This window comes from Pholis gunnellus, assembly GCF_910591455.1.
Source record: "Pholis gunnellus genome assembly, chromosome: 22".
Taxonomy (NCBI): Eukaryota; Metazoa; Chordata; class Actinopteri; order Perciformes; family Pholidae; genus Pholis; species Pholis gunnellus.
This window is the reverse complement of record NC_136549.1, coordinates 14,213,589-14,230,745: the sequence shown is the minus strand read 5'-3', so window position 1 is coordinate 14,230,745 and position 17,157 is coordinate 14,213,589. Positions and strand designations below refer to the sequence as shown.

Below are 17,157 nucleotides of genomic sequence, written 5' to 3'. Positions count from 1 at the left end.
CTTTGATATCGTCAGCTTGTCCTCCTCTGCACCTTGAACCCACAGTGGTGTGATGGAGAGTTATTAACATGTCATTATTTACAGCGTTAAAATCACATTATATCTATTATTTATGTGCAGCCCAGCAGTAATTAGACCCCTCCCTCTGTCGCTCTGTAAATCCTTACAGCACAGTGTTAAGACCTCCGATTACAGCGAAGCCCAGGAACTGGCTGCAGGCTTTTAATCAATGCTGGTGGAGGTGCGCTGTTGACGGAGCTCAAGTCTCCATGGCTACACAAGGAAGGGACAACAGGGGCCCGTCCTTCTCTTGTCACCCAAGCTGTGACGGACTAATGAAACATTGATCACTCACAGCTGTGATGAGGCACAAGTGTGTGTGTGTGTGTGTGTGTGTGTGTGTGTGTGTGTGTGAACATTTGCAGTAGAGGACATTCTCTCAACCCCCAACAGATTGAAGTGTTTATGATAATACTCTTTTATTTTATGTTGCACCTGTTCTTCAGCTCTCCTCCGTCTTAATGATCAGTTTGCTTGGCCTCATCGGGTCATTACTGTCCTCCTCAAGCATAACCTCTGTCATTTTTTGATCATGTTTCTGAACTTGTTTCATTCTCCTGTCCTTACTGCCGCCCTTGGTGCCAAATTGCCGTTGTCCCTGAAGACCCTCGAGCTCTGCCAGCTTCTCTAACTCAACGGCAAGGTAGAAAGCGACACACTCGCACGAACACACACTCTCTTCTCACATACTGTGTCTTGAACTACCAAGTTAACAGACGTCTAGTTCCATTTTCAAAGGGCATTTTATTTGTTTGTCACATGGCTTAATGTCATGTCAGAGACTCTTTCATCGTTTATCATTGCTCTCTCGGGGCCGGAGTGCTTACCGAGTGGCACGTCTTTGTGTGGGAAAATATGCTCGACAATTTCGAAGCCACTATAAATATATTTAATCGCATTCTTTTCGGACAAAGATTGCCTCGGGGGTGAACCGCACGCTGGGTTTGAGGTTGAAAACATCAGGGAAACTCTCCGATAGAGGGCGTGTCGTCAGCCATTCACGAGACTGTACTTTGCATGGAAACAGCATTATTAATAGCACAACTCAATGGGAAATCTAAGTCAACATTTTGTGGCGGTCCTTTAGTAGAAGTAAGTACTCATGCAGAGACACGTAGTGCCATGTCTCGCTGTTCACCTGCACACATATCTTTCCCCACATCAGTCCCGCATGTGTAATTAAAAGCTGCTATCATCCTCCACCCTCGACTACTTTTTCCATGTGACCAGCACTTGTTCTCAGGAGCCGTAATGGCCTTGACATTTGGAGAGGGATTTGCAAGTGAGACGACACGGCTGGCGCGAGAGATGACCCATCTTGACGAGAGAATCGACTGATCGGAGGTGTTGGCTGTGAGAAGTGGAGCGGGCCTATTAAAACCAAACTCGTCACCTTTTGACATCCAGCGACCGTCCTCCAGTGCTCAGCAGTGATGTCAGCCAGCATTGGACTTGAGGTCCTTTTAAGTAGTGTGTGTCATCACCTACACACTAGAGCTGTGGAAGGGATGTAATATAACTCAGGGAAATAGAAAGAGGGGGGGGGGGGGGCAGACATCGGATGAGCTTACCTGATGGAGAGATACACCGCCTGATTTGACGACTTCTCATCCTATACCCTTGATCCCTTTCTCTAAAACTAATTTCAGCCCAACAGAACATGAGATTTAGATTTATGCGACAGGAAAAGATGAGAGGAATGAGAAATGGAGTTAGTGGCCTGCCGACACATTACATCAGCCCACGTGAGAGACTGGGACACTGCAGGCCTCTGACTCCGACAGTACAGGCTCCTGCTGTTGCCCTTCTCTCTCTCCTCACGGTAGCTGAGCAACACGGGCCCGGTCCCTTCAGATAGGTGTCCAGGGTGAATTCCCAGAGGACCCAGACTCCAAGGCATCCTCTCAGCTGGAGCGTTGTCCTTTCTTTTTTTCCCCCTTCTGTCACTTTCAGAGAATGAGTCATGCCGTGTTTCACCAACTAGCTCAGAAGGTCACTTTTTCACCTGCAGATTTGTCATTTTTGGTTTTATTACACGTTTAAAACGGCCACTACTGTGAGTGAACCCTGTTAACGCCTTAATTGGTTTATTTCATTCAAGACCACGCAAGAGACAAAGCCTTTATTGCCCCGTGTTCAACAGCAGTGGTGACCTCTGCTGGTTTGATATGGAAAATCTAATTCAAGTGTCGATCCTTTCAGAGATTAGCATGTATGAAATCTTTAACTCTTTATAAGACAGGTTCCTTCTTGTTTGCTCCGCAGTGGCATCGAAGATGACGGCACCAGTCTTATGCAGCAGAAGCTGGAAAAACAGGTAGGAAGCCAAAGTTCATTCACGAACACACACTTTGTGTGATTCTTTGTTTCCTAGTGTCGAGACCTTGATGTCTCCACTCTTTCATTATCGTAGTTTTAAAGCACCAAGGCTGATATCGGGCCGATACTGACTCGAGTAGCTGGATCGGGTCTCGGTGGCACTTAAAAAGAATGATGCCAGTCACTTCCACACAGTGAGACAAACAGCCAGTATCGGCCAAAACCCAAAGCCAGGTATCAGTACCGGGACTGGAAAAGTGGGATCAGTTGCATCCCTCTTTTAAAGAACATCGGCTCGGCTTCACAGCTGTTATGCTGCACCTTTAGCCTGATTAAGCCCTCCAACTAGAGCTAACCTGCTAGTTGTCTATTTGTAAGCACCTGCCAAGATTTAGCATGAATACGGGGACATTAAAAGGGCTGAGATGACTCTGGGTTCCTCCACTCTGGTGTCACCAAGGGGTGCCTGCTGTTGGCAGGAGCAGCCTCAACACCGCCGCAATTTAGTGATTAACCACGGGTTCGGAAATCTCCTGTTTTTCACCTGCCCAGTCACTTGGAATGTTAAAGCTTACTCACTCCTGAGACTGAATTGTTTCCTCTTATCCAACCTTTACCTGACATAGCCCTTCTTCTGTCACACATTGGTTCTCTTTTCAACCCCCCCGAGTCTCTGTAAGACGCTTTATCCCGATCCTCGCTGAAGAGCCGCGGTGTAGAGCTTTGATTTAAGCCGGAAGCCGTTCTCCACTATCTCACACATTAGGCAGAAAGGAGCGGCAGGGCCAGATTGGTGAGTTCAAAGAGAGGGAAGGATTTAGTGCGGGGCGCCTGGCTTTGTGTGTGTGTGTGTGTGTGTGTGTGTGTGTGTCCCATGGTCCCACTGTGGCTCAGTTATGCTGCACACTTTCAGTTGAGTCCAAACAGCCTCACTTGAGAGTCTTCTGTTCTTATATAACTCATCATGAGGACAAACACACATGCTGTTCTTCCCAGGGGGAATAGAGAGGGAATATTAAATATTAAATAAAAGTTAAATCTGTCTTCTTTCCTACGTTCTCCCTGTTTCACACCCCATTTCAAATAGTAAAATGAAAACCATTCGGACAATAATACCAGGAGCACTGTGGCTGTGACCGTATCTCACTTTGAGCGCACCTCACAGCCCCTCTCCCCCCTCCTCCTCTCCCTTTCTCCCCCCTCTCCCTTTCTCCCTCCTGCCGGAGCACTAATGACGGCTGATTCAGTTAGCAGCGGCGACTGCGCATACATTCACACAAACACGCACACACTGGTGCTCAGTGTTTGGCTCTCAGCCAGACCTTTTTTCTGTCAGAGGACCACATAGTGCAGAGGAGGCTGTTAGTTTCTCGACTGTAAAACTCCACTTCCAGAGGAGGAAGGAGGGAAAGGGAGACCGAGTCATGCCCAGCAGGAGTGCTGCTCTTTGGGGGAGAACGTGCCGTCATCTGACCTCGAGACAAGTGGGACCTGTGATGTTTGTTCTGTAAAGAAACCGGTTCACTTTGGCTCACACTCAGGATCTCAATGGAACGGGTTGGTAATATCCAATGTTTCTGTTTCTGATATGTATTTTGTTTTAATTTGTGAGAATAACAGTTTGTATGAAGTGTGTGGCTGTTCACCCAGTCTTCCTGTCTGACTGTTTTTCAAACTTTCTGTCTGAAGTAGCAAAGATTCAGACACCCAGTAATCTCTCACTGACTAAGATCCACGTTTGTCTTTGAGAAGCCACACATTAATAAACCGTACGCCTCCTCTAATCACATTTATAGTTTAGCTCGTGTTTTGGCTGATACAGGAAAGGCTGTTGGAGCCTGAATGAAGTCACATCCTGCTCTCAAAATGCCAAGTAGAGTCTTAACAAAAGAATGCAATATTACAATAGATTGGCTTAAAATAGCAGCTACACAAACTGTTCAGACTTTGATTGTATGAAGAATTAGTCCAGAGTGTCGACTGATTGTCTTCTTTTCAGTTGTGTCGAATCAATCTAATTCAATTCATTAAAAAGCCAATACCTCCACAAAAGGCAGAATAAGTGAATGTAGAAAATAACACTTAATTCAAGAGAATCTTTACGATATGTTGAATTGAATGGTTTCATTTGAAACCACCAATAACAGGATAGGCTTCAGGCCATATTCATCTTTACATACATCATCAGTCTTAGAAAATTGGCTGTATTTCCACATCTATTTATGACCCTACCAGTAATGATGTTGTTATGATAATCTAGCTGTATGTTTCATTCATTTGTCGCCTTTATTTATAGCCATATAGCGAGCATGCAAAGAGTCTTTTGAAATGATAACAAATCTCTTTTCATACCCGTGTGCATTAAAGAACTGATGTATTCAGTGATACAATTTCTACTGCCTTTTTTATTATTAGTCATACCTCTTATATCTTCCCATCTGTTGGTCAATGCACCGTGCCTCTTTGCAGTCATGGAGATTGTTTTTTTTTATGGTGCCGGTGATGTAAAATCTTCACATTTATCCGTTAACCTTTTCACTGGCAAGTCATAACGGTGGTAGCAGATGCTGTTGTGGTTGCGCAGAAACAGTGAGACGGATTTATTAGAGACTGACGGATGAGTTATGAAAGCTGTTTTGGTCCAGCGAATATATGAGACGAGGCCTCCTGGCCTCTTCAAGCTCACTAAACAGCATCACCGAACAGGACTCGTCGTGCACTTGACGCGCTCATTAATGTGCTTGCGTAATCCATCGGCTGCTTTGACCACAGAGCCTGTGGGCAGTGGACACAGCATGTCCATGATGGACACCGCCACCTAAAAGCATATACTCATGCTGTGAAGTCAAAGGGCAAACATACCAGTCGAGGAAAAGGAAAAAAACCGTAATGTCACTGATCACATTTTAATGGAAACTACACTTGTTGGACGATATATTGTACCATAAATAATTGTGATTATTGTCATTTTAAGACCACTTTACGCCACAGATATAATGATATAAAAGCTAAATAATGCAAGTACACCCTTTCAAAGAGCAATGAACTTTAACAATATTCAGCATGTTCATACGTCATCACGTAATTCTGGGGACAGGCCTGGATCCTGAGAGGCCTCATTTCTATAAAACCTCATTGGATGGAATGTTGGCCATTCTTTGTTATAGAATAATACAGCATCCCACCGATTGAGACTCTGGCAGCTGCCATGATTTTGTCTATTCAGTGAACCCGCTCAATGCACTCAAGAGGCATTCATGCCGTGGCATGATTGTTTTTTTTTTTTTATGGCTTTATTTATTTTTTTGCCTTCATCTTTTGGCTTTACGCTTCTTCAGGGTATTTTCCTCTGCTGTGCGAGTCATCCTGCATTCACGTTCACATCACCTCTACTGAGTGTTTGCAGCACCCATGCAGTGTGTTCCATCACTATACTCATTATGTAAATATAGCAATTCAAGTTTTCTATACCACGACTGGTTGCTTTGTCTATAGTGTAAACTATTCGTGTGGCTGCAACACTATGTTTGAAAGTAAAATATCTTTGGTGAGTGGTAAAAATGGTGAATCCTTGCCCTTTCATCCTTTAACATCAGCCTCAGATGTTCTTTGAGAATAATTCTAATTGTGCAGTTGTCGCCTGTATCTTTTAAAGTGTCCCCATGTTTGATATTTCCTTTTCTGTCTATTTTTAATACCTACTGATAGGCACAGGTTGGAGCTCATCATGCATACTAATGTAATTACCCTCAGCTCATAGAGTCAATGTTCCTCTCTTGTAACATTTAATAGAAGCCTTATGCATAAATACGTGTGTGATTTCCCCCGTAGTGCTCCTTCAAACTCCTTCCTTTCCCCCCCTGTTTGGTCCACAGAGGGCCCTGCTGGAGCAGAAGCAGCGGAGGAAGCGTCGGGAACCCCTGATGGTGCAGCCCAACACAGAGGCTCGGCCCCGGCGCACCAGGACGCGGCGTGGTGAGGAGCAGGCCCCTCTGGTGGAGTCTCAAGTCACTATCACCAACGATGTCATCATGGATGGTGAGGAAAATATCCTCTTGTTATTATGTTGCATCATTTCTGAACGCCACTTGAGGGATATCCTTCCTCTCTGCATCAAGAGTTGGCCTTGATGTGCTGCGTTCTGCTTATGTGAATGGGAATGATATTTATGTGTTTAAAAGCCAGCATTATAATGTGTAACTGCATGAATGCTAAAAATACAAAAAAATACATTTATGTAATTAACCAGAACATGAGACCATTAACAGCTGAGGTAACAACTGACTGGTCTCCCCTGCTGCAGGTATCGATGGCCCAGCAGCTTTCTTGGGCTCAGAAGCCCCTGATCTGGGAATAAAAATCCTGTCAGTGGGCCAGTCCCAGTCCCAGTCCCAGTCCCAGTCCCAGCCTCAGTCTCAGCCCCAGTCCCCTGTTGCAGAGGAGCCTGAGAGAGATGGAGACACTGAGACGCTGCTAGAACCCAAGACAGATATCCATGAATTACTGCAGAAACAAGGTGAGTCCTAGCAGAGCTTAGTACTTAATTGGCTTTTCAAGAGAAACTACACTTCCTCCATTTTCCTGGAGACGCAGACCAGCCAGTTTGCGGTTTTCAGGTGGCCTCAATCTCCCCTCATGTTGACCCAGTTGGCAGTCAAATGCACTTTGACAAAATATAGTGATCTAATGTGCCCTCTTAAGAGGCATAATCAAAACATAGATGTCGTTAGTGAAGTAGAGAAACAAGTTCTCTTGTTTGGAACAATGCAGCAGGAAAAACTACCCACAAAGACATTTTGAAAGGGGAAGTGCACTCCTTCTTCTTAAAGGGCCAGGTAGCTCGGGGATTTAAAGTAAATGACATATTGGGCAGGAGAAAATAGGTTCCATGACAGAGAGAACGTTGAGTAATTAATATGAAATTACATTTAAGGCTTGAATATCCTTTTAATTCACTTCACTGAAGGATTAGTGAGGCACTAATTCTCCATAAAGACATTTTAAATCCATTGATTTGACTTTTATCCTGTGTTAAGGGAAGATGCGTCTTCAGTCAAATATAATTTGGTTTCACGAGCACGCCTGCTTAATTATTTGCCTTCCTCGCTGACTCCGGAGTCCCCCGACGCTGTTTCCCAATCCACTCTGTTTTCATGTAGTCGGAGTTCTCAGTCACTCCAGATTAGCAGCTGTTGCCAGACTTCCTGACATTTCCCTAGAATTCTAAGCACTCTGCTGCTGCGGCGTGGAACAGGGATGGAGACAGTGGTGCGATTGATGGCGACGCAGTGAGAAATGGGTCATTTAATAATAGGCCGGGGCATTGTTCACACAGCAGTGCTCATCTATGGCATCATTATAGATACGGCCACCCACACTCACCGGCCGGCTGGCAGGGACGTTTAGAAAGTTTATGGAGGATGCATTAAAACCTTGCCCGAGTGGGTCGTGTACTTTTCTGATCCACCTGGTGCTTTCTCCAACCCGAAAAACATCAAAACCATGAAGTTAAAGTGTATAGCAGCTCCACAAGTGTCTAAGTGTTTGCATAATTGCAGAGCTACAATTGAATCCGAGGTCAAATAACCAAAAGCTGCTCATATATTTTGTTTTGACTGGGCTTCAGGGAGACGTGGTGCCACGGTGGCAAATGTCACTGTCCTTCTGAATAATGCAAGGCCTCACTGCTAGTGCCAGCCCAGTTTATCATAGGAATGTGTCCTCGGGACTTGCAGAAGGTATTTTTGGCTCCCTGTCTTTGCATAACACCCCCAACCCCCGAGAAACAGAAAAGTTGTAGTACGCTCATATTTGATCAGCTCATTTTTTGACTTCCTGTCAAACATATTCTTCACCAGCTGCGTGTTGATAATCATGTAAATGTGTGTGTTTTCTTTTTGGAGGAGGGTTTATTCAGTAGGTTGTTGGTTCGCCAATAATGAGTCCTCCCAGATGGTTGATTTCATAAGCCACTGGCCGACTCCTGCGCGGCGGTTTCATCGGAGCCCCCGGTGTCACGGATGGAGGGAAGCTAACATTTGCAATCTGTGTTTCATGATGGTGCTCGCTGTCTCTCAGGGATCGCTGCATATCCTGGATCCGTCTCTTGTAAACACGCCAGTATAAATATTGTGCTTGGCAGTGTTGTCTGTCACATTGTTATTCTTGTTCAATACTGCACAGGCCAGCGCTCTCCCAGCGCTCACGCTCTCTAACCGGTCGGTGACGTGTCGGTCCAGGTGGAGGGAAGAAGTGTGCAGACCGGCTCCTCTGTGTGCCGAGTACAAAATGCTCTCTGTGTGTAAAGAAGTGGGCTTTGCCATTTAACTCAATTCAAAGCTGAAGATTATATTTTGGGAAACTGGTGCAACATGCGCTATAATTTTTCTACCAACCACATTATTAGCATTTAATGTAATTTCTGGTCAAGCAATTCATTTTACAATTCTTAAAGCTCTGGTGACACAAGCTCCCCTGCTCAGTGGTGGACCACTGCCATCCTCTGACAGCACATTCAAATGGGCTCTAGCTTCAGCCAAGAGCAGCGTCCTGGCTGATGAATCCAATTATCAATGCAGAGACAAATGTCTCAAGCAGTGTCGACCGGCTGCAGCGAGCCACGGCCCATTTTACATCTGCGTGACTGCGGTGGAGCCGTCTCCTCACAAGCACGCAGATGCAAGCTGTGCATCTCTTCACATTAATCTCACCATTGCAGGAACTGACTTAGAAAAAAAAGATGCATTGTTTGTGACAGGTATTGAGGCCATGCCTGGATGTGACCTTTCGGTAGGGTGAGTGCTGAGCAGAGCCCTCTGAACCCCGAGCTGTTTCAGGGCCTTTGTTTAGGTTTTGGGACTCTTGTCACATTTTATTCACTGCGTATAATACGTCCTGCAGGTCTATGGAAACAGCACGGCAACAGTTAGAAGTTGGGAGAACTCAAAAATGTCTCTTGTGCAGTATTACACAGCTGTGATGCCATAAATCATAAAAAAAGAAAGATTAGAATTTCAATGTTTTTGATCATTTATTTGACAAAAATTGGAAAAAAATAATTAAATAAACATTTTTCCAAGTGCCCACAAGTGTAACCCATATTGAGAAATAAATGTGGGCATATTGAACTATATACAGTTTAGTTTTATGCCTCAGTCAGATTCACAATGCTTTGTTCATTTCCCTCTTAAATAAGTCTCCCCTGAGTAAACGAAATACGTGCTTAATATTTCTAAGAAATATGTTTCTATTGAATAATGCACTACTTTTGCTTCAGCCGTTGCATAAGTATTGCATCATTTCTAATTGAGCTTTCATATAATCAAAGACCGTAGATGAACCAAAAAACTGTGAAATCCATCTTGGGGACAATTTTGTACTTGAAAACTAAAGAACCCCCCCCCTGGGAAGTCTTTGAGATTCTTTTTTTGTACTTGGAAATATACACAGAGAGAGCTTCTGGGATTTATTTTCAACTTCTAGTCTGGCGTGTTTTTGTGAAATGATAAAGGCCTTCATGTGGCATTAAAGCTCCGTCCCGCCTCTTCTTCCTCACCAGGTCTGTCTGGCAGTATGAACTTCGATGAAGACAGCGAGCACGAGGACGATGGGGAGGAAGAACGTTCACGTTCTCTGTCCCCCAACGCAGACAACGCCAGACCCGCCTCCGCCGCCAGCGGCAAGGACATTCCAGTGAGTAGCGCAATAAAAGCACTTACCAACAAGCTTTGAACAAAGACGAATCCCGACCCCGACACTGAATATCGTGTTCATGCACTGTGTTGTACCCAGGAGGTGGTATCCCCCGGATCGCCCTCAGCAGAGAGCTCACTGATTGACGTGGACAATCCAGAGGAGTTTGTCTTGCGTCCGGCTCCACGCGGCGTCACTGTTAAATGTCGAATCGCCCGGGACAAGAAGGGCATGGACCGCGGCCTCTACCCCACCTACTTCATGCACATGGAGAGAGAGGATGGCAAGAAAGTAAGTGTGTAGCCATATAGAAATGTCATACACAAAACTTACTGATTTTCAAGATGAGCAAAGAATGAACCTCTCAGGAGTACAGCATCTGTGTACAGTAGAGATATAAAAACATTTCTTTCTGTCTCTTTTCCTAGGTCTTTTTGCTGGCAGGAAGGAAGAGGAAGAAGAGTAAGACGTCCAACTACCTGATTTCAGTGGATGCCACTGATCTGTCGCGAGAGGGAGAGAGCTTCATAGGAAAGCTGAGGTAAAAAGCACACTTTCTCTCAGATCTACCCGCATCCACGGAGGTATTTTGCTGATAGCATACCTGAATATACATCTCAGGGTGCTTTCTCACCTGACCCGTTTGGTTCGGTGGAAACAAACTCGCCCAGTTAGTACGGTACATTTGGGCCGGTGCGAAAGTTGTCACTGGAACCAACAAGCGAGCCGAGACCGCATGAAAATATGGCGTGAAAGCAAACGAACTAACCACAAGATTTTACGATAGTAGATGTTTCAGACACTGAGCGGCGACTGTTAGTAATTGCTGCTATTAAACTGTGTACAGGTATGAAATTAAACCTTGCAGTGGTTATGTTTGGTTGGTTTTAAGGTGGTTTGCCTTCTCCACTACACGTGATTAGGATGTTAAAAATGCTGCCAGCGGTGGACAAATGTGAAACGGAGGAAACATTTCATCTCGGGTGTGTGTTCTATCAGGTCCAACCTCATGGGCACCAAATTCACAGTGTATGACAACGGCACCAATCCCTTCAAAAACCCCGGGACGCTGCTGGAGGAGAGCAACACGCGACAGGAACTGGCTGCCATCTGCTATGTGAGTGAATGACAAAAGCAGCACACAAGCTAATAAGCTCCTCATATGAAGTGAAATTGTGACGCTCTCTGTACCACTTGGCAGGAGACCAACGTGCTGGGATTCAAAGGACCACGGAAGATGACCGTAATCATCCCCGGCATGAACATGAACTTTGAAAGAGTCCCCGTAAGGCCTCAAAATGTGAGTCCGATGCTCCCGGAATCAGTCCGTCTGAACCGGAGCATGAGCCGAATGCGTGAACATGAGTGCGATTGTGTTACAGGAGCAGGAGAGCCTCCTGAGCAGGTGGCAGAATCACTCGCTGGACAACCTGATTGAGTTGCACAATAAGGCCCCCGTGTGGAACGACGACACCCAGTCGTATGTGCTGAACTTCCACGGCCGCGTCACCCAAGCTTCAGTCAAAAACTTTCAAATAGTTCACGACAACGACCGTAAGTATTCATCACTGTTCACCGCACATTTTCATGCTTACAGTGACGATTAACAAGACTGTGTGGTTGTTTCCCCCCAAAAAAAAACTCTAGCGGATTACATCGTCATGCAGTTTGGCAGAGTGGATGAAGACATCTTCACTCTGGACTACAACTATCCCATGTGCGCTCTTCAGGCCTTCGCCATTGGCCTGTCGAGCTTCGACAGCAAGTTGGCCTGTGAATGAACCGCCGGTTTTTAGCTCCACACCACCACCTTATTCCATGTATATATATTCCATGTATACATGTATACAAAATAAAAGGGAAAAGACAAAGCAGAACACACCACCCGTTTGTGCTAGAGACGGGCACTCTTGTCAGACATCTGGTGCAGAAATATCCGATAATAGATGTATGACTCGGTCAATGTTTGCAGGGGGTGATGTGTGTATTAACGATGTATTTGCCTTTAACGTTGGTTTCTCTGCGTGTTTTTGCCACACTAGCGATTTGGCTCCAAGGACGGCAATGCCGGCTGAGATTTGACTCTCCAGAGCATAAACCATTTTTAACTACATAACAACGTGGCCTTTCCTCTGGCACCACCCTCAGGCCAAACTTCAGAGTTATTTGGTAACAAGGGACTAAGAAAGCAAAGTTGTTTTTATGTTTTTCATAAATCAAAGTGGTCTCTTCTGGTAAGTTAGTTGCATCATGGTCAGAATTTCAATCTTTATTACATGTTTAAATGTGACGACATGGTTTAATCTGCCATCTGTATCGTTCTTTTATTGTTTTGTCAACCATTTTTATATTCTTGTGTGGAAAGTGCATTATTCAGAACAGACCTGTGTTATGTTTTTTTTTTGTTTTGTTTTTGTGAATAAGTGTAATCTTTATTAGTGACAAGTTGGATTATCATGAGAGAAAAAAAAATGCAGAATTGCACATGTAAACAGAACATACATACTGTATATAAAACACAAGGTAATGCCTTATTTGATCTCTTCTAACAGTCTTTAAAAAAACATAAATGACTAAATGTTATTTCAAGACATGGAATTTTAAAATATTGGAGTTAATACACTAGATAGAGCTTATATTTTCATTGGTGCACAGATACAGAGGTCGCCCCGGACTTTGTTTGTTTGAAGAAAATCAAGAACTCTGTTTCTACACCGAGTATTCAAGATATAAGGGACGTTTTATTAAGCTGAGATGAGGCCGTTATGTACAGCTCACACGTTTGTCTTAAAGCTTCAACAATATAACTGCCAGTGTCTCCTCCCTTTAGAATTAAGGGAAACTTAAGGGAAATCAATCAAGGATGGCTTCCTTTACGGGTCTATATGTCATTAAATGTCTCTAATATTTTGTTAATTCAGTGTACTGTGAGGGACATGTAAAAACATCTGTATAGTACATCAATAATTCAGTTATTGTCAATCAGTCTAATCTGGATCCTCGGAAGACAGAAATGTTGCGTGTTATTCAGGGTTAAATATAAATGCTACTTGATGTCACAGATAACATGCAATCAAGAGAACAAACGCCTGGTTATGTCTTAAGGATATTAATGTTACATTTAAAAAAAAGAAAAGAAAAAGGTGTGCCAGCAGTTTATGAAATTCCTGTTTTGTCATTTTGTGTGCAATGGAGTTTTGAGGAGAGAGAAAAAAAGAATTTATAGCAGATATTTTGAAATATAAATGCTTTTACTACAGGAGACTTCTGTGAAACACATTCCAGTCTGACGGCGTGTTTGTACGGTTGTATTGGAACAGATGAAAGTGTAACGGTGGGGGATCATGTTACAGTACAGACAGATGAGTGGATTCAGTGAACAGTTTATTTTCATAAACATGAAAAACAAAAGTACTTATTTACATCGATGTAAAATGTTTGAATAACCAAAATAAAAAAACATTTAAAAAAATGTTAGTAACTTTGAATGTAACTTTGAATGTAGTTCAAAGTTTGAACTACATTTGAACTGTCTGCTTACATAAGTGGTAACGCCATTGCACATAATCTACATATGATAAACATTTCCGACTTAACACTTTCAACACTTTATGTCGGAAACAATCAACAGCTAACTAAGGCCTGTCCTCTTCTTCATCAAATAGTAATCACTATGGGCAGGTCTCTGTACTTGATGAGGTAGTATGGGTAGCACTGACAGCTGTCAAAAACTACAAACATGGTGGGCGTGTCAATGTTGTCCACGCAGGTGTCGTAGAGAAGGAACTGACTGGTCCTGGAGTTGAGTGGCGGCGGCCGGCGGTAGTGGCTCTTTCCGAGACTCACCTTCCCCACCAGGACTTTGGCCAGGAACATGTAGCGGACCTCACCCGGCCCCGACTTGGCTGAAAAGGTGTTGGAGGAGGAGGCGGCGGGGGCGAAGTAGGAGCCGAACCCGTTGGACGTTCCGTTGACCCCGGACATGCGGGGGTCGAAGTTGTTGTGGCAGATGTCCTCCGAGGGGTATTTGGTCGTCCCGTGGAAGAGATGTCTCTCCAGAGGCTCCAGAGACGTGGCGTGCTGCTTCTGCATGTACGCCTTGTGCCTGCAATGACAACGCAGATGCAAGTGTTTCAACGTAGACGGTGTTTTTTGGACATGTTTCAGTATGTTGTGCTGAAACAAGCTTTTAAAAAAAAAATGTACCAGATGTTGCTTCAAGCTAATTTCTGTCTGCAGAGAAGCAATTCTGGGTATCTTCAAAACCCCAAATCAATGTAAACGTAGTAACTAAAGTCTTTTTTAGACACAAACAGCAGCTGGACCTTTGGTACTTGTCCCAGTGGAGGAGGTTCTGGACCTGCTGGATGCTGACGACGTCCACCTCGGTGTCAGGCAGGCTCTCATGGAAGAAGCTCTGGACACTCCGGTAGGCCTGTGTGCCGGGCGGAAGGTCCACCAAGCTGTAGTCCTGCTCCGAGTCCAGACACCACACGGGAGGATACCAGGAGCTGAACTCCTCCAGAGGGTCCACGCTGAAGTTTGCCCCGGGGGGATCGCCGACAGGCTCAGTCAGGATTCCTGTCCTGGGTGTAAAGTAGAGGAAGGGAGGTGATGAAGAGGAGATACAGGACTTACTATAATTATGTACTGATTTCTTTTTCTGTGAATTAAAGCCAGAAGGTTGTTACATTGTAATTACTATATGTGGAACCTGACAATAACTAACATTTTTCCTTAATTTGAAATGTTCTACATCATGCGACTGAAACAGAGACACAGAGAAATGGATACCGACTGCAGGTAAGGCCGCATGGAATCGGGGGAGCGGTAGAGGGGTCTGCAGCGAACATTTCTGCGGAACCCTGTGGAGAGGTTGGTCTGGATCATTGTGGTGAAGTCCACGTTGTAGTCCTGGAAGCCAATACAGAAGGTACACTCGGGCTCCTTCTTGCGCATACTCCTCAGCAGCAAGGCGGACACATCCTGACGGAGAGACGAAGCAGTCAAATGAACAAGGAGCCGCTGCAAAACCTATAGCTCAGGGAGTGTTCAGAGGTCAAAGGAATCATTCCAAAGGGGGCGAGATAATGAAAAGTACAAGATAGAGAAAAATAGAAAGAGATAAGAAAACAGTCACCTTGTTGTACTCTTCCCAGTCCTGGTTGTTCCACCAGTAGATTTTCCACTTGCTGGGAAAGTACGGGTTCACGACCAGACTGTCAGAGTTAGTGAGTCGTCTAACTCCGTCATACTTCCATGAGTCGTTAATCTCCATCGAGTCAAAGACCAGACTGCAGTGGAGATTGCTAGAGGGAGTGTTGCACGGCAATTGTAAGGTCACAATGGAAATACACTAAGTTATATTTTTGACTCCGGGAAAACCAAAATTGCTGTCAACAACCCAAATGCAAAAAAATGGACAAATTTCCGACTTATTAAATATGTTCAAATAGAAACTCTTAAAACAGAGATTCGACTCCAGTTCTGCGCTCTCACTCACCCATCGTCGACGCAAATGTACTCTTGTTTGATGTTGCAGTAGCTCTTCTCCAGTAGGACCTGACAGCGAGAGGGGACGTCGATCCACTGGTGGGTGACCACGCTCCACAGCTGCCAGTGGAACGGGTAGGGAGTGTGGTGCATCTTACACTTCTTCCCTGCGTCACACAGACTCAGGAGGAAGTTGTCACAGACCTGGATGTCAGAGGCGCTCTTGGTGTGGAACGGAGAGGGGACCGGCCCTTCGGACGGGGCCTGCAGCTTGGTGGGGGTGGCCGTCGGGGTCTGGATGGCGGGTAGGATCCGTCTCTTGGTCGGGGTGATGGGCTGATGTGCGGGCTGCGGTTGGGTGATGATCAGGGGCAGGGAGAGGATGAGGGAGGTGGCCAGCGTGGGGTTTGCAGGGATTTTCTGTGCTTGACCCAGAGGGCTTGGCAGCAATTGCGTGCCGTTTTGGGAAAGGGTGAGCAGGACGCAGGAGGCGCCATGCTGCTGATTGATGGACTGGATGACCATCTGAGGCTGCAGGGTCCCGGAAGAAGGCGCCGAGCTCTGCGCCACGCCGGAGGCGCCTTTGGTTCGGGCGGGGGTTGCACTCTCCCCTTGCTTCAAGGTTGCGGGAGTTAAAAGCACACCGATGCTATAGGGGTTGACGGTCCAGGCGATGTCCACCTGCTTGGACCTCATGGCCTCCCACACTGGGAGGCTGGTGTTGGCGTCAGCGGGGATTTCCAGGAGGAAAAGAGTCGGGCTCAGGAAGGTGACTTTGGAAGATTTGGACGGGGGCTTCAAAACTGCAACGTCGTCTGCCATCTTTCTCTTTGTGCATCTGCTGGATGAAGCTTTGGGCATCTTGGACCTCCAGTAAAAAAAGCACACACACACACACACACACACACACACACATTGGACTACTCATTTTGAGAAAATTAGCACAAAGGACATTCAGTGAGTTTAGCTCATTATGAAGTTAATGTTATATAAAATAGAATCAAACTACAAAGATAAATGTGTTTTTTGTTAGCGGCTGTATTGAGGTCATAATTCATGTACATTTATCTTTCCTTAACCTTTCACCTTCAAACACTTTTTAACGTTCTTGTGAATTTAATACACACTCTTAGCCACATGCTCCGTTAGCATTGCGGCTATAACGAGCTAATGAAAGCGTATCAAACAAGATTTTGTTTTTGCTAACCTTACTGTGACACCTGCCGAGCGAGGCCCTTTAACGTGGAAATGTGTTCGTAAAATGCAGCTTCAAAACGAATAAACTGCAGTCCGACAGTTAAAGGAAGTAACGACTTTTGTTTTTTTACAAAATTAGACTATTCTGCTCTCAGTGAAGATGGTGTCGACGTGCCGAACGACACAATGTAACGTTTGTGGGAGGGTTGAGGTCCATACAAAAACTAAACAGCGTAATGTTACTAGTTTAAAGTATTTTCAGTACGTGAGTTGTATTTGCACGTGCAAGCATACAAACCAATATAATAGGTTTTGCTTTATATATGGCAGTAAAAAATAATTTCCGAATTATTTACCTTTTCAATAGTTGAATCTCATTGTGAAATGCCGGTTTCA

At 44.9% G+C, this 17,157-nt stretch overlaps 2 protein-coding genes across 2 annotated transcripts; one reads left to right on the top strand and one right to left on the bottom strand.

Moving 5' to 3' along the window:
• The first annotated feature begins 604 nt into the window (after window positions 1–604).
• Window positions 605–13,526, top strand: tulp3 (TUB like protein 3). The gene is made up of 11 exons (XM_079183511.1): window positions 605–703; window positions 2,326–2,377; window positions 6,255–6,417; window positions 6,683–6,895; window positions 9,938–10,071; window positions 10,171–10,362; window positions 10,500–10,612; window positions 11,071–11,188; window positions 11,273–11,371; window positions 11,454–11,625; window positions 11,719–13,526. The coding sequence occupies exons 2-11, from the start codon at window positions 2,354–2,356 to the stop codon at window positions 11,850–11,852; spliced, it is 1,362 nt and encodes a 453-aa protein (XP_079039637.1). The 5' UTR covers window positions 605–703; window positions 2,326–2,353; the 3' UTR covers window positions 11,853–13,526.
• A 202-nt stretch (window positions 13,527–13,728) lies between these two features.
• On the bottom strand, window positions 13,729–16,425 carry LOC306713867 (protein mono-ADP-ribosyltransferase TIPARP-like; the record flags this gene model as incomplete). The annotated part of the gene is made up of 5 exons (XM_079183706.1): window positions 13,729–14,176; window positions 14,397–14,657; window positions 14,870–15,057; window positions 15,212–15,380; window positions 15,575–16,425. 5 exons carry the CDS (start codon window positions 16,423–16,425, stop codon window positions 13,729–13,731), a joined length of 1,917 nt encoding a protein of 638 aa, XP_079039832.1.
• Between the last annotated feature and the right edge of the window lie 732 nt (window positions 16,426–17,157).

Bases quoted from the DNA above. Each gene is read 5' to 3' on its own strand.
- tulp3 (XM_079183511.1), top strand. From the start codon at position 2,354: ATGCAGCAGAAGCTGGAAAAACAG. The intron at 6,418-6,682 runs GTGAGGAAAATA...CCCCTGCTGCAG, and splicing joins CAACGATGTCATCATGGATG to GTATCGATGGCCCAGCAGCT. The intron at 11,372-11,453 runs GTGAGTCCGATG...ATTGTGTTACAG, and splicing joins TCCCCGTAAGGCCTCAAAAT to GAGCAGGAGAGCCTCCTGAG.